Raw genomic sequence first — 20,962 nt, 5'->3', positions numbered from 1 at the left:
AAATGGGACTACGACTAAATGTAAAGAGACTAAATGACAACATCAACCAGCCTCAGAATTGGTAATGAAGACATTGAAGGGGTGGATAGCTTCTGACTTTTAGGATTGACAATCAACAGTAAAGGATCCAGCTTTCAAGAAATATGCCGCAGACTGGCACTTGGTAGGGCTGTAATGAAGGGCTTGGATAAGATATTTAGATGCCGTGACGTGTCTATACCTACAAAGAATAGAATTGTTTGGACAATGGTTTTCACCATGACACTCTATGGATGCGGAAGCTGGACTTTGAAGAATCAAGATAGAAAAAGCATTGACGCTTTTGAACTTTGGTGCTAGAGAAGACTTTTGAGGATACTATGTACAGCCAGGAAAACAAAGAAATGGATCATGGAACAAATCAATCCAGAATTTTCACTCGAGGCACAAATGACCAGGCTCATACTTCGGACACATTATGCAAAGACCCAGCTCCCTTGAGAAGTCTATAATGCTGGGGAAAGTGGAAGGAAAGAGAAGAAGAGGACGACCAGCAGCAAGGTGGATGGACTCGATTACGACAGAAATGAATGCACCACTGAGAGACCTTAAAGGCCAAGTTGAAGACAGATCATCCTGGAGTGAATCTATCTATGTGGTCGCTAAGAGTCGACACTGACTTGACGGCACTTAATCAATCAATAAAATAAAATAAAAAGGTGTTCATATTAATAAATAAAAAAGTTGAATTGGCCAGCATAACCTTTGACTCACCAAATCAAATGCAGCCCACCAGCCATATTGCAGCCCACCAGCCAGATCTAAAATGTTGGAAATTTTGAACCATGAGATAGGATATTAAGAGGAGAAAAATAGAAATAGTGGTAAAAACGCAAATATATGCCTTTTATCTGACTAATACTTTACTGTTTTTAAGAACATCTAGGCTCAAAAGCAGTACACGTGGATTTCCCTATACATGGACTTGACATCCATGGTTTTGTGTATCCGCAGTCAGGTAATTAACACCCGACCTTGGCATATGTGGGAAGAAAACTGGCAGAAAAGGGGTTAATTCTGTGGGTCGGGGTGGCTGAACATGACCTCAGAGGTCATGTCTGGCCACCATTTTGTGGAGGAGAGCCATTTTATGGCTTATTTGCTAACAACAACAAAAGTCTGTTTGGCAGCGGCCATGTGCGAAGGCTGCTGGTAGTAGCGCTGCAGCTGCATGTGGTCTTTTGGAAAGCAGCCACTGCACCCAAAAAGCAGTGGGGTGGTGGAGGAGCAGGTAAGGACCTGCTTACCTGCTTTTTAGAGGAATTGATCCCCGCCCCGCCAAACCAGTTCGAATGTGGGTGCCCGGGCCTGTTTGGTGCTTCCCAAAGGAGGTGCCAAACTGGTTTGGGCACATCCCTGTCTTTGTTGCACTAACTGCTAGCCAACTTCTTGACACAGTTTAGCTCTACATCCTAATATGAATGTTATCATATAACCTTCCACTTATTGAACAGAATGGTACTTCCTTCCAAGTAAACATGCATTGGATTATGCTATAAGGCTTATACTGGATTTCCATGGTCCCAGCATTTCTAAGGTGAAAACTGATGTTGCACTAGCATAATATGAGAAGATACATGCCTCTAGGTCAGGGCCTGACAAAGCTCAGGTGCCAGAGAGCCATAGTGCCTTGAAATGTCTGTGCTGACTATACTAGTATATTCAGAATTAGAGTAATTTATACTCCTTATTTATCCCTAGCAGCCCTGTTTCTGTTCTAAGTAGTTAATTGGAAAGGGGATAAAGAGAAGCACATTTACTCTCTGCCCCTCTCACAGTGTCCGTCACGAAGTCTTAACTTTGCCAAATGTTTGGCTCCAAAAATTTTGGGCTGGCTCCTAGATCCAAAGAAAATTAGTCAAGAACTGTGTTAAACCTTTCTAGGATTTAATTAAAAAGTTATACCTAAATCCAAACCATCAAATTGGATACCTCAGATTTGTGGTTTGTGGTGTTCTGCAGTGTTGTGCAGCCACTAACAGAAGACTTTTCCCAGGTTAAGTGCAATGTGTTGTGCAGTGTGTCAACATCTCCTAGTGCAAGAACTATAAGAGCAGAAGTTCCTTTCTTTGTATACTGTAATTACGTTACATTGTCATGCTAGCACAACAGTATTACACTAGTACAACACTAGCTGGATGTAGGCCATTGTTCTCACACCAAATATCTCTGCCTGAATACCAGTCCCATACTCCTCACTGACATATGCTGTTAGTGAACTGATCAAATCAGTTTATTCCTGAAAACTTTAGAATGTTTAATTTAGCTGCAACTCCAATCCATCAGTCCACCATTCAAAGATTTAATTTCTAAACACTCGGGAGAAAAGGCTGAAACCTTAGAATAGCAATACTAGTGAATATCTATTTCACTTTTATCTTGCCCTTCTTCCAAGCTCAGGGTGGCATAAATTAACCCTCCCATTTAATCCTCACAATAACTTTGTGGGGTGGGTTAGACTGACTGCAAGTGATTGGCCTAGCAAGTTAGCCGAGTGGAAATTTGAACCCAGGTCTCCCAAGACCTAGTTTGACACACCAACCACTACACCATCACATATCTTCCCAAAGCAAATATTGGGACTAAATAGGGAAAATGATGTAATAGCTACAGGTACCAAAAATTAGGGACTGCTGAATTATACATTTCATATTGTAATTGTGCTGTGAAGTTTTTTAAAGGCAGTGTGCTACCATCTGTTTTTCCCTAGGAGTCAGGATAAAATGCCTTAAGCCAAGTAATGTGTGTATGGGGGGAGCATTACAGCTCCTCCCCCTGCTACTCATGTTCATTGAATGCCTGAACAGGTATGAAGACTGAACAGCTTAAACTTGTACAGGCAGGAGCCCTGTTCATGCCTTCAGTGGACACACATAGATTGAGAGTGGACCCTTACTCTTCTTTATTGCATTTTTATTGAATGCCTGGATCATAACCTATATAGAGAACTTTAGAGGCCAGGAGGATGCTTTGTTCACTAGAATGTTATAATATATATTTTGGTAAAAGCAGAATATTATATTCATACCAAATGTCTTTAAAAATGGACATATTTGGACATTATGCAAAACAAAGAAATCTGATTAGCTTTATTATTAGGGGGTCATAAGGAAAATTTGCCTCAGGTTAAACTGACCGACTGATTTGCCATCTTGCCTCCCCCCAACCTCACCCCCATCCAGGAATGTAAGGTCCAGGTTACTTTTTAAAAGCAATTTGGGATTGGTTTTCTAAAGCTGTTTGCTGTTTATTGTTCTAAAAAAGTGTCTGTGAGTGCAGCTTGTTTTTTGGCTCACTGTATAAGGAGAATGAGCATTGGTTGCAAGTTTTTCTTATGTGCGTTGATCCCTTGGTTGAATTTTCTGTCTCTGATCCTGTTTGCTTTTGATAGTGTAAGACTTGTTATGATCCAAAGCATGCAGTTTTGGATGTCCTAAAACTAACCTGGAATTTTGTCATGTATTATGCGCACGCACACACTCACACACACCCAATTATTACATTGAAGGTAAACCAGAAAGTATTGATGAGTTTCACTGTAGGGAAGAACTTTCAGTTGATCAGTATTGCTTAATTGTTAGTGCAGTGTTCTTCATTGTAAGGCCTGGGGGCCAGTGGCAGCCCCTATCAACCCTAAGTGTGGCTTTCTGACTAATTGTTTTTTGGGCCTTTGTGAATCTTCGGCCAAAGCTCTGCACAGTTCCTGACACCACATGGAGATGACCATTCCCACCACGCGGTACTGCACTTTGCCTAGCATGATAGGTTGCTCAATGCAGTGGTGGGGAGTGGCGCCATTTGAGGGAAAGTGAGCCTTCTTGATCCCCTGCACCATCTTGGAAGGTGCGCATGGAGTGCTGGGAAGTGTTACCCTTCCCAGCACTTTCCTCATAGGGCTTTTAAGAGAGGGCCCTCCCTATTGAGAAAAGCGCAGTACTGTGTGGAGGTAACTCTGTGGGAGATGGCTCTCACAGTGAAGGCTTTTTGCCAAAGTAGACACTGCTTGAAAAACAGTGAAGATCACTGAGTTGGAGAGTTGTTTTCATTTGAACTCAATATATAAACACAAACCTATCTTCAAGGCATATTTTAGTTGTTTACCTATGAAAGGTCAGTAGGACCTTAATGTTTCTTCTCAGAGTTAAAGACTAACTCTGTGGCAGACTGTTGCAAGGCCAGAGACAAATCCAATTAAAGTAAGTTAGAGTCTTTTTACTGAAATCAGTTGCTTTAGATCAAAGCTGTAATTGATTAAATAACATTGTTTATCTTTGAGCAGACAATTTGCTCCTTTACCACATATGCAAGGTTATTCTGCAAATAGCCACATACCAATGTTGTGGTCCTGATCCAGAATTCTTTCTTTTGAATCCTTTTATAACTATAATGATGTTGTTCAAGCTCTCCGTGTTACATGGTTTGTGGATCACACTGTAAGTGCTGTGGAAATCAATTTGGTAATGTTGGAATATCGCTTTTCCATTAAGTAAATTGGCTGCCAGGAGAGAGAGACTAATATCCAAGAGGACATGGAAAAGTACATTTCAGTATTTATTCTGTCATATGCATCTATGTAAGATGTAGAACATCTGAGGGGACAAGGCACTGGACACCCATAGTTGTGAAGTCTGACTGATTGGGTCTCAAGTATTTGAAATCTGTCTAATCTTTAACAAGGCTGCATACTTATTGCAGTCCTTTTAAAACAGTTTATGTTTTTAGTTTAGTAAAGAAACCTATGCAAATAGGCGTGGGCTTGATTCTCAGAGGCTCCCATCATGTTCTGTTGGGGAAACAAGTAAGCAGACTAAGGTCTACTGGATTGGTGAGGGAAGGGCAAAACTACATAAATGAACTGGAGTTACAAGGGATTGGTTTAGCATTTAGCCCCACGGAAGGAGTACCCTTGAAAATACACTTTTGTTTTCTTCATTTAATTTTCATGTCATGTTTCCTGCTCATAATTGTGGGCATTTTGCTAAATGGCAAAAGCCACTTCTTTATTTTTGTCATACTTTATCAGACTCGTTTTAAAAATGGCAACATTTAAAAACCACATAAAAATAGCTTTTTAGTCCGATGAGCTGGTTTAAACAAAATATAAAATGAAATTTTAGATTTACCAGAAATGACAACTAAAGTTAAATGCACCTTTGCAAAAGCTTTTGTAAAGGACATTGGTTTTGAAGTAATTTGGGATCTGTAAATTACGCAAGTTTTACTATTATGGAAGATTCAACATGCAGCCTCACCCTCTGATTATGTATGTATTTGTTTATTTCGGCCCAAGGCCAGCATGAATACAAGAAAAAGAAACAACAACAACAATAAAATACATAAAATACATAAAACATTGATACCTTCAAATACAGAATACATAACTAATTTCATTCAAATGAAACCGGTTAATCTGAAATGCACAGCCCGGTATCTCGTGCCTCAATCACTCTAAACCGAATCTTGCTTGCTATTAAATTTTTTTTTGCTACCCTCCTGTAAATGTACTCTGACTTAGCAGTAAGCAGAAAAAGGACCTTGTCCCCATCAGAAGGGCAATTAGAATTGTAATGAATTAATAGAGGGGAGAGAAACTTTCCCCTCAATTCAGTATAAAATCTACATTTCAGCATCAGATATTCCGTAGTCTCCACTTCACCATTCTGGCAAGGGTATAATCTTTGATCATAGGGCACCTTCCTGAAGCGTCCTTCCAATACCGCCGTATGAAGGGCGTTAAGTCCAGCCACTGAAAGAGCCCTGCGATAGTCTCCTTAGTCTCCACTTCACCATTTTGGCAAGGGCATAATCTTTGATCATAGGGCACCTTCCTGAAGCGTCCTTCCAATACCGGCGTATGAAGGGCGTTAAGTCCAGCCACTGAAAGAGCCCTGCGATGATCCCCGTTGGAGATCCGAAGTAAATATTCAGCAGGGGAATAACTATTGATTTGATCTCCTAGGAATAGGCCAGAGCCTATTTGGGCAACATCTCCCTGCTTCTTCATATCCCAAATACGTTGAGTTATGGCCATTTTGGCCTTGCTGTGGCCCAAAGTTCTAATCAGGGGCAGGGAAAAACCCAAGGATGCTAACATTGCATTAATATCATTTTTCCAGCGGGTCATCCTCCAATATCAAATGAGCAATGCCCATAGGGCAAAAAATCAGATTAAGCCAATAAGAGAAAACCATTTTCCAGAGTCTCGCTTCTAGAGGTGGCCATCCAATCTCGAGCCTAATAGCAGCATTTGAAACTGAGCACGGTAGTCTAAGAAGAGACCTAATAAACTTAGATTGGACCGTCTCCAACTTCGGATAATTAGTTTTGTTCCCTAGCGCGCCTCCCACTAGGAGCAAGGCAAGAGCCTTGGCCTTGAAAAGCTCTAAAGGTACTTGCAACGAGTGAGCGCGTTTCTTTATGTGTAAGGAGCAAATTGCTGAGGCGGCTTTCTGGGAGTTGGCAATAACATAATCGCTATGTGCTGTAGTGCTTCTATTGGACTGTAAAACAACTCCAAGATATTTAAATTGTCTGGTCTGCTCTAAAGTATGCCCATTAAGTATCCATGTAAGTGTCCTAGGTCTAGCCGCAAAGACCATGATTTTGGTTTTATCATAATTCAAAGATAGTTCATGGTCATTGCAAAAATTGGCCAGCTCTTTCAAAATTTGCTTAAGTCCAACCCTTGTCTTAGAAATTAACGCAGCAGTATCTGCGTACAATAGCACATTAATAGGTTTTTGAGCTAATTTGGGTGGGTGAAAGTCCAATTTCCTCATACGTTCCACGAGGGGGTTAATATAAAAATTAAATAATGCCGGGGCCAAAATACACCCTTGCCTGACACCAGTCCTGGTTGGAATTGGATTAGTCGCCTGGCCTTTCCTGTTTAGCCTGACTTTGAGGGTGGTGTTCTCATGTAATTTAGCCATCAGCAGGAGAAGTCTACTGTCGATATTTGTTTGGCCGAGCCTCTCCCATAATTTGCTTCTAGAAATCTGATCAAATGCTTGTTTGAAGTCAGTAAAAGTAGTATAGAGTGCCCCTGGGGATTTCCCTGCGTATTTTTCAGCGAGATGTTGAAGGACAATTATCGAGTCCGTGGTGGATCTACCTGCCCTGAACCCATTTTGCTCGTCTGCCAGGATTTGATTGACATCAAGCCATTCCGTGAAGTGCCCCAGTAGGTGCCTGGCATACAGCTTTCCAATGACACTCAGTAGGCTAGTAGGACGAAAATTAGCTGGTTGATCTTTGGGACCCTTCTTATAAATGGGAATAATGATGGCAAGTCCCCAGTTCTCAGGGCACCCTCTGATTAAAACTTACTCAGAGGGAGACCATTGTTGTATATTCTATAGTGTGCTTTTATTAGAAGTTGCCATATGGACATCTAAGCAATAAATGAGTTATTCTGAAATCAAAGATTTTTAGACAGTTTAGAAAATCTGGTTGCAAGCTAAAGCTGGAAAAAACCTCTCCAAAGTATCTAGTTAAGATCTTTTGGATAAAAATGCAGCAGATGAAATCCAAGAATGTTTTCTATCATGATACAGAATCCTTTCATTATGACTCTGAAATATTGATGCTTAGTCTTAAAGAAACAGTAAGAAAACCTGTCCTAAGTTCAGAAGAATGACTGCAATAATTCAATAAATATTTTAGCTCAGGCCATTTTGTTAAAATATTGAGTGACAGTCATTTAATTATAGATACGTGTATTTCAGTAAGTCTTTGGTCAGAAGCCCAGTGTGGCCAAGATAGACAATCCATTGCTTATTTATGTAATGACAACATGTTGCATACAGAAGAATTCTACATGTCTACACAAGCATAAACAATATGCATATATATAGTAAATATATAAAAATAAACACAGAAAGATTGTCTTCTGCTTGTGTAGACACTTCCGCTTGTGCAGACATGTAGGCCAACATCCAGAGTAATGAAGCGCTTGCACAACAAAGTAAGTTGTAGTTGTTCAAGTAGATTGTGTAGCTGCACATAGTCATGGGAATGGTCAAAACTGCATTCTTGTGCAAAGGTTATCTGCAAAACATATGAGCCTTCTTGCACTAGTACAGCACATTTGCGCAAGTGCTTCGTTAGTCTGAATGTCAGCCATAGTGTTCCTGTTAACATAATACATTGACATTTTATGGCTAACACATCTGTCTCAAAAGTATATATTTATATAATTTACTTAAAGCTGTTGTTGCGTTTATTTCACCTGAAAATCTCCCAACCATGAACTGTATCATAAAACACCAATGGCGTTTCACAGATATCTTAACTTTTCAGTGGGATACAGCTCATGGAAGTCAGATTATAGTTCAGCATTTGTGGGGATGAATAAATGGCCAGTTTAGCTGGGAAACAAGGCCTTGTACAAGTCCAAGTAATAACGGGAACTGCTGTCTGTTGACAGGAAATTGTGAAGCAGAGCAGGAACAACTGGACCTGAAGTTTGAGGATCAAGGGGCCCAGAGTCAGGGTGACTGAAGGAAGAGGAACAGTAGGCAGAAGACTGCAGCAGGAACAAGGGTGTGAGGAGGCAGCAGAGGCCTCAGGGACAGAAATGTGAAGATTAGAACCCTGTATGGATGTTTTGCCAGTGCAGCCATTCAGCACTAACTGTATACTTAGAGAGCAGTGACAGGCTCCACATCCCCACCATACATTTATTGCTTGACTCATCTTCCTCTTTATAGTTTTATATTTCTGTGTTTTTAATTGTTATTGATTTTATATTTGTTTTAATATTTCTGCCGGAAACTACCTTGAGATATTGTATGAAAAGTCAGAGCTCAAGAAAAGCACTTTTCTGCTCATCCGTGATGAGTGCAAGATGAAGTCAGATGAGTGCAAATGTCAGCCTTACCCACCCTTGCATCTCCTAACATTGTGCCCTGTGAAAACCATCACTCAAACTGAAGTGATGGTTTTCTCATCTACCCATTTATGGTTTTATAGTTATGTCAACCATCAAAGATGCTGTTGTGGTAAGGGCAGATCAGCAGCAACTCAGCAAAGTGTGCACTGCCATCATGTTAGTGTGCCTTTTTGTAGTTGTTGTTGTTGCTACTGCTGAAAAATTTGTGAATTGTTGCACTGCTATTTGAGAGCTGAGGATAATGGGGCAGAGGAGAGTAGGCTGGAGGACATTGAGCAAAGCAGAGAGGGAAAACCTGCAGTGAGATGAGCGTGGATGAAGGTATCTAGCACAAACCCTGTCTTTGCTGCCCATTATGAGCTTGAGGGTCAGGGGTACAACCCTACAGGTCTCACCAGCTTACCAGGGATGTGCCTAGCCCCCACTTTCCTCAGGTCTGAGTTGGGTGTGCACATACCACTGCCCGTCCAGTGTTCCCTCTAAGACATGTGCGTGGCACGCATTCACACATTTTTTGATGTCCGCTCAGTTGATTTTAGATCCCGTTTAGGTTGAATCAGCAAGGTCCCACACTGAATGCATGTGTGCACACACTATCTTGATACTGCCATCCAGAACAAAATTCATTCTGCACACAGATGGAAAAAAAATAGAGAGAACACTGTGCCCGTCCCCTAGCCCAACAGCCTCCTGCTGCTGGAGGCTGCATTTTAAATTTCCAGGAACCCACTCCAGTGACTTCTAAGTGGGCTCATCTTCCCAATCCTTATTCTCTCCTCCTCCCTTTCCTGCCATTTGCTGAGGTCTATGGGTCTCAGCACCATCATTCCTCCCTGCCCCCCTCCCAGCTTACCCATTTGCAGTGTGATAAGGAGAGAAGTTTGCGCGCGCACACACACACACACACACACACACCAGTTGAGGCAGACAGTTTAACAACTGCAGTAGCAAATTCCTTTCTTGGTGGTGAGAGAGAAACATTTTTTCCTGCCTTCTCTACATATTCCCCACCACCACCACAAAAATAAAGCCTAGTTAGACCTACATGTTGACCAGCAGGAGCCTGGCTGCTTAATGGAATATAAATGTGCTAGGAGGAGTAGCCAGCAAGACATTTAGTGAAAAATAGTATATGCAAAAGCACTAGTCTGTCTCAAGAAGAAGGGGGGGGGGCGGAAACAGGCAGGAGGAATTTGTGACATACATGGAGAGCTTGCTATACATATACACATGCACAGCCACACACACAACACACTATTTATTTCTGAATAAGGGCTGTTGCAGGTAGGAGCCTTATTCATACACTTGTGACTGTTTTGTGTGAGTGAATATATATTCATTCATTTTCAAAGACAATGATCCTATTCACATGAGCAGAGGCTGGGTGGAGGGGGAGGCTAAACCTGTGCCCCAGACTATCTCAATGCCCTCCCCACTGCCTCCTTGCCCTGTGGCTTGGCTGTGTGCATGAGCGACACTCCTGTGAGCCGCTTGGCTTTCTGGAGGTTATCCTGGCCTCTGGAAATCCCACAGTGCACTGTGCGATGAGCACAGTACATTGGGGGATTCCCCCATCAGATGGGTACTCTAGGCGCCCGTCTCTGTGTCTCCTCAGGCTGCATGTAGCCCAAGGAGACACATGAGCCCGGCAGCTGGGTTAAGCGTGTGATTGCACCTTAACCTCAGCTAAGAACCATGCTTCAGAGTAGGGATAGGTTGGGTGTGAGCACTGGGATCTGTGTGGATCCCAGCGCTTCACATGAGCAGCCTAACCCAGTCTGGGCTGCCCTAACTGGGTTAGGCTGCTCATGAAAACTGTCTTAATGTTTACACAGTGTAGCAGACTGGTGTAGCTTCTTCCCAGAAGCAAACATGTACCTCGAGATAGCTCGATGTATGATCTGACTAGTAAAACTTTTGTCTGGCTGGTGAACTTAGCCAACGTTTCTTGACGTTGGTGGTATGTAAATGTAACAATAATAAATAAATGTGTACATGCACCCCTCCGTGAATGAAGATCCTGCAAATACAACATTCCCAATCACACATGGAAGTGCCTACATGTATACCAGTGTATTTATTAAAATCTTCAAAGGGCTTCATGTTGATGGGAAAAGAAAAGAATTGAGAGGAAACCTTACAAAGGTCCTATGATCAGGATAGCTGAGATGATGTTTGTAGAAAGGTGATCGAATATTCAAGGTAGTTTTAGAGATCAGATGTTCTGAATTTCACATTTATTTTCGAACTGATCAAATCTGTGGTTGCAGATTTGATGCCTTATCCTTGTATAGTTTGTTGTATTACATGTATATTTTTAATATTCCAAGTATTCTATTCCACATAATTTTCAGGAGAATTTTAACATTGCTGAATGTGCAATTTTAAAAATACTATTAGAGTTTTGAGAAGTCTTTGAAGAATGAATGAAATGGTATTTTTAACATGAAAAAAGGTTGTTCAAACTCTATTTTCAAGCTCTGTAATTAAGCAGTGTTCTTACTATCAGAAAAACATTTTCCTTTACTATGAGAGAGACTTGTGTCCAGACAATCCTCCAAATCATGGTTTGGGGGATCAGAAACAAGCCACTTTGTCCTGTTCCCCCCTACCCACCCCAGTTCTTCCCCTTTGTGCACAGCTTTCACCTTCCTTTCAAGTTTAGTACTAATGTGAGTTTGCCATATTGCCCAAATCAGAAAATTATAGTTATGTCCGAATAAATCAGAAACCATGGTTTGAAATACATTACTTGTTTTGGTTTGGAGGCCAAGTGTTGTCTGTAGTTTCCTAATTTGGTCATCATGTAAATATGATGCAGTAGACATGCAGTAAACATAAACAATTTAGCAATAAACATGAAACAGAGAGAAACCATACAGGAGATTAGAGGATGGCAAGCCAACAACTTGTTCATGATCTTCCACACTATGATTTGGAGGATCATTTTAATTAAGTCTTTTTGTGAGGCACAAAGATTAATTACTCAACAAAATGAAGATTAATATAATAAGGAGTATAAAGTACTTTATGTAATAAAGATTTCATTTGATTTAACGATAATCATATTGATTTTAACAGAATTTCATGTTGACTGTCCCTATATGTTTATGCTTTTACTTATGTTCATATTAAAAATATTGTTCTATTTCAGTGTGTCTCATGTGAACTTTATTGTTTGTTTCTTTTCAGGAAATGGATCCTAAGGTTAAATGAAACTGGATAAGCCAGATCAATGAAGAAACTCCTGCTCTATATGTTTTAGGAGCAGAACTCCTGAAGATTTGAGCAGCCAGACTTGCTATATTTTCATAATGAAGAAAATTAGTCTCAAGACCATTCGTAAGTCTTTTAATTTAAATAAAAGCAAAGATGAGAGTGACTTCGTTGTGGTAGCACAGCCGTCATTAAATGATTTTGGAAAAGATGACTCCTTATTTGGTAGCTGCTATGGTAAAGATTTGGCTAGTTGTGACCTCAATAGTGAAGATGAAAAAGGTGGCAAAAACAGATCAAAGAGTGAAAGCTTAATGGGTACATTAAAACGACGACTTTCAGCAAAACAAAAACAGAAAGGCAAAGGCAGCACGCCATCTGTTAGCTCTGCTGATGATGACACCTTTTCTTCCTCCTCTGCTCCAATAACATTTAAAGATGTTAGATCTCAAAGACCTCTTAGATCTACATCCCTCCGTAATCACCATTACAGTCCAACTCCATGGCCTCTTCGTCCAACAAATTCAGAAGAGACGTGTATAAAAATGGAAGTGAAAGTAAAAGCCTTGGTCCACTCCTCAAATCCAAGCCCTGCATTGAATGGTGTTCGCAAAGATTTCCATGACTTGCAGTCAGACAGCATGTTCCAGGAACAAAACAATGCATTAAAAAGTACAGAATCTCAGAATGGAGACTTGCATCTCCATATTGATGAACATGTGCCTGTAGTTATAGGACTTATGCCTCAGGACTACATTCAGTATACTGTGCCTTTAGATGAGGGAATGTATCCTTTGGAAGGATCACGTAATTACTGTTTGGATAGTTCCTCACCCATGGAGGTTTCAACTGTTTCTTCTCAAATGGGTGGGAGTGCATTTGAAGAAGAGGGTCCAGTGGGTCAAGATGTAGTAGTTGCTCCAGATATCTTCGTGGACCAGGCAGTGAGTGGCTTGTTGATTGGTACCACAGGAGTCATGTTGCAAAGCCCGAGAGTTAATCACAGTGATGTTCCTCCACTCTCTCCATTGCTACCTCCAATACAGAATAATCAAATCCAAAGGAACTTTAATGGCCTGAATGGCACAGATGTTCATGTGGCTGAAAGTATGCGCTGCCATTTGAATTTTGATCCCAACTCTGCTCCTGGAGTTGGAAGAGTTTATGATTCTGTACAAAACAGTGGCCCTATGGTTGTGACAAGCCTCACAGAAGAACTGAAAAAACTTGCAAAACAAGGATGGTACTGGGGCCCAATTACACGATGGGAGGCAGAAGGAAAATTAGCCAATGTTCCTGATGGTTCATTTCTCGTACGAGACAGCTCTGATGACCGCTATCTTTTAAGTCTGAGTTTTCGTTCCCATGGTAAAACTCTTCATACTAGAATTGAGCATTCAAATGGTAGATTTAGCTTTTATGAACAACCAGATGTGGAGGGACATACTTCTATAGTTGATCTAATTGAACATTCAATCAGGGACTCTGAGAATGGAGCGTTTTGCTATTCAAGGTCTCGATTGCCTGGATCTACAACCTACCCAGTCAGACTGACCAATCCAGTATCTCGGTTTATGCAGGTGCGCTCCTTGCAGTATCTGTGTCGCTTTGTTATACGTCAGTATACCAGAATAGATCTGATTCAGAAACTGCCTTTGCCAAACAAAATGAAGGATTATTTACAAGAAAAGCACTACTGAAGGCTTATGGGAACCTTGCATCTTGCACTTTGGGAACAACAAAAAATTAAAGGAGAGAGATTGAAATACCGTTTACAAACTTTAATTGCTATCAGTCTTTTGCTGCCACAATTTCATTTTTGTGTGTAAAGAAGGGTAATGCATTTTAATTTGTTTGATGGGTGGTCTGGGTTTTTCTTTTAAAAATAATAATCTCATGGGGTTTTTTTAGAAGAGTGAAATAGCTATCTTTCATTCAATGTGCAAAATAATCACAATGTGAATGATAAAAGTTTTCCTGAAATTCCCCCATCTCCTTTGCTGCTAATCCACTGTGATTTTTATGCATCCGAAGCACATTTCATGTGTTTTCAACCATAAGTAAAAGTTGAAACTTGATGGAATATGTTTTGTCTTCAAATGGCCTGGTTTTGTTTTGTTTTGTTCAGTTAAAAAAAGTTGTGGATAAAATGTGCTAGTATAAGAAATTACAGAATCTTCATGTACATCAAAAATGATTTCCCAATATTCTAATTAAAAACATAAAGCTAACTGTGGTTTGAAGGGAATGTGTGATGCAACACAGTTATGCAACATATCTTTTGAAAGCCTTTTTTCTCCTAACCCGTTTCAAGGATTGTAGATATTATTTTGCTTTTTTGTTCATTCTTAACCGTTTTTTAAGCTCTTAAAATGGCCTTTCAAAATAGACTTGGAAATTCTCATGTTAGTGTTTTATTTCAACAAAGGCACCATGTAAATTGGGACAATTTTTTAAATTATTTGATTTTCCCATAGAAATAGATTTGGACTACACTAGTAGTTTATGGCAATGGAAAGCCACTTCCTTTTCCAGTTGATTTCAACATTGTGGGTTCTAGCTCAGCAAGTTTTTATATTATTATTTTACTTAAATGGAGCTAAATGTTACCCAGTTTATTGCTGCAAAAAAGAAAAAGAAAAGAGGACATTATTCAGCTAAAGTTAAGCACATCCAAATTCTATGACTGAAACAGAAGCTTACATTCCTCCCCTTAAAATTGATAGAACTAAGAAGTGCTTAATTTTAGCTGGATTTGCCCTTAGTGTTATTAAATGTCTTATTTTCTTAAATCTTAGCACTCATTCTGCATCATTTTATTTAATTTCAGTTCATTTCAGCTCATTCAGATTAAAATGTTTATTTCATTTTAATCTGTGAAAAGGGAAGAAATTAAATTTACCCCTAAAGACAATTAAAAAAAAACCAAAACACGTGCTTTAAACATTAAGAAGGAATTGATTGTATTGTAGCATAGTCACATAGGAAGTGTTTCGATGTGATACTAGTTTCATTTCTATTAATTCTTATTGGAAACAAAGAAAATGAGTTTCATTGAAAATATATGCTTATCTGGAATATGAAAATACAGCAGGAGCTGTTCCTGTACAAACCCCACTAGGATTTCCAGAGGAATATAGATGAGGGGTTTTTTTAATTGCTCCCTTGTGGCCTACAAAGCCTTTGAATTGTCTCACTAGAAATTGAAAGGGCTATAGAAAGGACAGCTTCACATAGTGACCCTAATTCAGAGAAAATTGGTCAGCTTGAGTCCTATGGAAATCAATGGGAGAAGTTAGTTGCAACAGCCTTAAATCGCATTGGCTGATATCCAGCACAGCATTAGAAGGGTGGTGCAGAAACTGCCCCTTGCAGCATGGATTGCTGTGAGCTCGGCTGAAGGCTAGTTGAGCATCACAGTGCATGTGCAAGGGAAAGGAACAATATTCACTGCTCTCTCCTCTGTCCCAAAGTGCTCTTTGGCTTCCACAAATATGTCCCTGAGGGCTGTGTGACCCTCATGAACATATTCCTGAAAGCTCATGAACATATTCCTGAAAGAGGGAGGGGAGAGCAGTGAAAATCACTCCCTCTGTGTGTATGCTGCACTGCTCAATCAGTTGAGCTCAGTGCATCTCTTGCTGTGAGAGGGCAGCTCCTACTCTGCCCTCTTAGTGCTGCACTGGATGTCAGCCACTGATTTCATGGGGACCTGTGTAACCTCTTCTGGATTGGGGCCATTATGATTTCTGGTCACAAGAGTTCCTGTTGAACATTTTACTGTGGAAAGGATGCATTCCTGTTTCTATTTAGGAGTGATCTTGTAGATCAAAATCTTGATAAGTAGGAAACTGAACTCTAAAATGTATAAAGGAAATGTACAATTTGGGAGTGTAACTTTTGAGTGTCAGAATTTATTTTGTGCCATGTTCATGTAATCCTCCAAAAGATATGGTCATGAATAATTTTGCCATTTTCCTGTCTAAATGTTTGAATATGTTTCTGTTTAGAATTCAGTTGGTTAAGGGGTGAGGACGTTCTTAAAAATCTTTTTTGGATATTTCTCTCTTGCTTGTTCTTGTTCTACCTAGCCTCTTTTGTGCTCTGAATGAGTTTGTAATATTAATTACAGTGTTGCTGCAAGGTGCTGGAATGGCACTACATCCTGGGTTGCCTGAATCAATATTCTAAACTTCTATTTTTTTAAAATTTATTTTTAGATCATAGGGTTTAAGAAGAATATCAGAGGCAAAGCATGTCTTTTGCTCTGGGAGACAGAGGTGGAAGTCTCTCTTGCCTAGTTTAAAATAGATTTTGAAAAAGATATATATAGAGGGAGACATATTCTTAAATTCCTGAGCAAAATATATATGTATGTGTATGTCATTTATTGGCTCTGCCATTCTGATATTTATGCAAATTCTTAATTTGTTTTCTGATTCCCCTCCCCCCCAAAGCAAGACTACAAATTTTATACATAAAAGGCACAATAATATATACTATGGTACAGTGTTTTGCATCTGAGAGGAAGAAAGGGGAAACCATTTTTATACAATAGGAGACATACATTAGGGTAGAACTTACGTTACAGTAAAACGTATCCTTGTCATTTCCTTGCGGGGGGGACCCCAACAACACTTCCCCTTCAGAAGTAGAAAATGACTATGTGGTTGTGGGGGAAGCTCTCTAGAACAGTAAAGTGTATTACGGCAAATATTTGAAGTAAAAATTATCCCAGTATTTCACTGTTTAAATAATGATTCATTATAGTATTACAGGTTCTTCCATGTGAATTAATATATATTTCTGTCCCTAATATCCCAGGCATTCTGCTGTTAAGACTGCGCAATATGAGGCAGCCCTTTGATGAGGCAAGGTGAAGCAGTTGCCACAGGCAGCAGATTATTGAGGTGCCAGCTGGGTGGCAAGATGTCCTCACCCCCCACCACCATTGCCATCAGAGTACCTCTTTGGGACTGATCTGACCCTTACAAATTTTGCACAGAGCACCTCTCCTCACACTCCTTGCAAAGTTTGCAAGAAGCACAAGGAGAAAAGAGGAGGCTGCTAGCAGCCTTCCTCCTCCCTGTCCCCCATGCACTTCCCAAACTTGCAAGAGCTGTTTCTGAAAGGGGGCTGGCCCCAAAGCTTGCAAGGGTTGATTATGAAAGGGGGCTGACTCCCACCAGCGGGGTGGGGTAAGGCAGAATTTTGTACCTCTCCTCAGGCACCACAATCCCTTGGGCTGCCCCAAAGCAATACTATCATGTTTACTCTGAAGTAAGTCCCACTGCATTCAGTGGAGCTTGTTCACTAGTAAGTAGCAGGCATCTTACTGAACTGAAGTCCCATTGAGATTGATTTAGTTAGGATGCCAGCCGGTGTGTTTTGGTATTGCAGCCTGAAACAGTTGACAGCGAACAGCATCCTTCATTTCTTCCCATGCCCTCTCATTTTCCATTGCTACGTCAGTGTGGTTCTTCAGAGTGGTCACCAGTCCTTGAACATTATCCATGTGTTTCTTCCCTCTCTGTTCCTGTTACGGCAAATGCTGCAGTAGCAGCTGCTGTCTCCCACTGTAAAGCTCAGTGGGCTTAGTGAAAGCAACACACCCTGATGATGGCAACACATGGCCATGTGCATGATGGATAGATATCCCTATATAACCTTGCCACTGCTAGCCCTTCCTTCCTAAGCCAACCAAATATCAACTAAAGCAGCAACAGGTAGCACCATACACCGATCTAGCAAACAAAAACAGCAAATAAAAATATGATAGATAGATAGATGTAGCTGCAATAAGCACACCTTCCACTTTCTGCATTTGTAGCTGAGCAAACACTTCAGCTGCAAATACAGCACAGTATTGTTTGCTGTTGGCAATCACCTGGCATGCTTTCTGGTTGGATGAACTGGCAGCATTGCCCCAGTGATGTTGGCTGTTGTGGCTTAGCTTGGCTTGAATAAACATTGAAAGTGTAGCCTAATTAATATATGCTGGAGGTATTCTCTCTGTCTCTCTCACACACCCGCCCCCAGGCTTGTCCTTAACCCTTTAAGGCAAGGTGTCAGAGAGATCTGCTAGTAGCTGCTCTGTGTATTATCACTCAGCTTGCTTGAGTGGCAAGCTGCATCCTAAAAGAGTGGGTAAATTCTGAAATAAGACTCTTGAATGAAAACATTGAAAACACTTTTCAAAATTGCCTTTGTTGCACTGTTCTTTGGACTTCATGGAAAGTTCATCTCTTTTTGCCTACCAATTCATATTTTTATTTCAGTCAAAATGCACAAAAATGTAAGAACTAATAGGAGTGGCCTGCTTATGTACCTAGTGAGGGATAATGCAAAGGAAAAGAAACTTGCAAGACCGTATAACAGCTTCCTTAAGTATGTGGTGCGGAAAAGTGGAAGTCCATATGGACAGACGTTGCTGTTGTAGTATTGCCTGAATTCTCTTCTCCTATGTTGCACTGCACATACCAGTAGAAAATCCACATGAGGCATTACACATCCTTGTATGAATTTTGTATAACATCCTTACTAACGAAGCAGCAGTATAACAGGAAAAGCATTGGTGTAGCACCAGTGCTTCTTGAAGGGCTCCTAACTAACACTACACCTAACTAGTGTGGATGTGGGGGAATTTCAGCAATTACCCCTTCCCCCAGAAACCTTCAGAGTCATGCAAAAATATGTCTCTGAGGGCCACATAGTGGCACCTAGTGCTTCCTAGGTAAGGAGATGTCATCAAAATTTGCCCTACTGCTGAGCAAGCAGTGGAATTGAGTTGAACCTTTTAGAAGCACAGGTGCTTCTTCTGTTGCACTGGTGCTTCAGGTTGTCAGCCACTAATACATAAATGGGTCCTCAGATGAACAGTTAGAACATAATTGAATAAGGGGACATGCTCAAGTTAGGGGGGAACTAATCACTTTAGCTGCTTAGCATTTCTTGTAATCCTGTGATATAATTTCCTCAGGCTTTAGTATCATTCTGCAAACAAACTGCATTAATTACATTTTACAATGTGTTACTGAAACACCAGCAGGAGCACAGCTTCAAAAACTAGCTTCTGATAGCATTTGTGTAATGCTTATGCTTATTTATGATACAAATGACTATCACCTCTATATTAGCATAATTTAGTTAATGCAGCTGAAAAAGGTTACTGCTGTAAACAACATGCTACTGACTGCAAGATAGTGGTATAAAAGTAGTATGTTAGGAAATTAATGATAAAAACTAGAAAACAAAAAGAGTAAGAGCATGCTTGAGTGTGTCCCTTTTAAAACAGGAGTACTCACCTTAGACTTCAGAAGGGAAAAAGCACCATTTCATTAGTAAATTAAAGTTGGATTTTTTTTTTAGAACAAAGTTTAAATTGCATCAGGCATTTCAAAGCCTGCAATGGGAAAGTTTTTTTAAAAAATGGAGACTGGTATGAGAAACAAAGGGTCCAGCACCAAGAGTCTGCATGTATGTTCTGCTCTGCTTGGTACAGCAGCTTTTGCATTTGGAAATAGACTCAAACAAGTGTTGCTGGCACCATCATACTTTAAGTTGGTTGCAGTTCCCAGGAGATCTCCCGTAGCCAATGTTCTGGCATCTTCGTGGTACCCAATATATGGCCTGGTATGTCTGAGACTACTGAAAGGGGAGCCATAAATTCCTCTGCCTGAGATGTCCCAGAATGGTTTTGATTATGCAGAGGGTGAGGCACACACTGGTGCTGCTGTTCCTTAAATAGATGGACTTGGAGTGTGCTTTAAACTATTTTCTTTTCTGATTTAGCATTATGGTATTAATAAATTTTTAAGAAAATTGACCTGCAATTCTTTAATTGATTTATTATTCCCATTGTTACAATAAAAGCGTTTTTATTTGCTATCTGATTATTGCAGTAGTGCTGAGATGGCTGCCTTGTTTCTTTGCGACTGGTTGTGGGCTATGAAATAACCCTTTTAAGTGAAAGCTGAGATATCCACTGTGTAACATGGGCAGTGGAGACCTACCTGCGCTGCTGTGGGGCTCTAAAAAACAGTGTGACATGCACAAGAAGACTGATCCCTTGTGAGCTCACAAGTTGTGCACTACTTATATTGGGAATTGTTGTGATTGCACAAGGGTAAGGGTAAGCTGTACCAGGACAGCTCTCTTGTGCAACAGTGTCACTGTCTGTGTTGGGGGAAGGGGTCAACATTGCCCATGTTATACTGCCGGACTTACCGTATATACCCAAATAGAAGACAACCTGGAATTTAAGATGATTCCCTTAAAAAATAAGAGGTTAAATACAGGTTATCCCTGTATTTTCCCAAAAGGAACTTTACTCTGAATTTAAGATGAACACCCCTCCCCCCCCCATTTTTAACATCAAAGCAAGAAACCTAATCTTGGATTCAGGTAAATACAGTATCAGCCATTGATTTTAAAACATGGAACATACAAGATTATAGAAATATAAATAGCATACATTCATTTCCACCCACATTTATAATATGCAGTTGTATCTATAAATTTAGCACCAGTTGTGGCAACCAGCAGGTATCCATTTCACTTTTGCTACCTACAGATACCATCTGCAAGCATTTTCTAACATTGGTTTTAAATCTGACCAAATGCAAGCATCTTTCCTTCATTTTGTCTTCTTTCTCTTATTGTTTTTCATGCCCCCCCCCTAATTATTTTTACAATTTCTCAAGCAGACAATGAGGCAAGTCTCACGATCAGTGTGACTTGCCTCTAGTAGGGTTGTGGGGAGAGCAGGCTTAGCCCGCTCTCCCCGCAGCTGAGCAGGGAAGCAGTCCTGGGCTG

The 20,962-nt window shown here is 40.4% G+C and overlaps 1 protein-coding gene across 4 annotated transcripts in view; it reads left to right on the top strand.

Moving 5' to 3' along the window:
* The window catches only part of SOCS6 (suppressor of cytokine signaling 6), a 38,801-nt gene extending 18,766 nt beyond the window's left edge, over positions 1–20,035 (top strand). For 3 of the 4 annotated variants that reach the window (XM_053250115.1, XM_053250112.1, XM_053250114.1), the window contains exon 2: positions 12,125–20,035. In XM_053250115.1, the coding sequence (XP_053106090.1) occupies positions 12,247–13,848 (1,602 nt within the window). In that variant the 5' untranslated portion in view covers positions 12,125–12,246 and the 3' untranslated portion in view covers positions 13,849–20,035. Of the gene's footprint in view, positions 1–8,525; positions 8,637–12,124 lie in introns of those variants that run through there. The other variant, XM_053250116.1, reaches the window with a different exon arrangement.
* Positions 20,036–20,962: the final 927 nt, after the last annotated feature.

Source organism: Hemicordylus capensis, chromosome 4 (assembly GCF_027244095.1).
Source record: "Hemicordylus capensis ecotype Gifberg chromosome 4, rHemCap1.1.pri, whole genome shotgun sequence".
NCBI classification, from domain to species: Eukaryota; Metazoa; Chordata; class Lepidosauria; order Squamata; family Cordylidae; genus Hemicordylus; species Hemicordylus capensis.
This window is presented reverse-complemented; position numbering and strand designations above follow the sequence as displayed.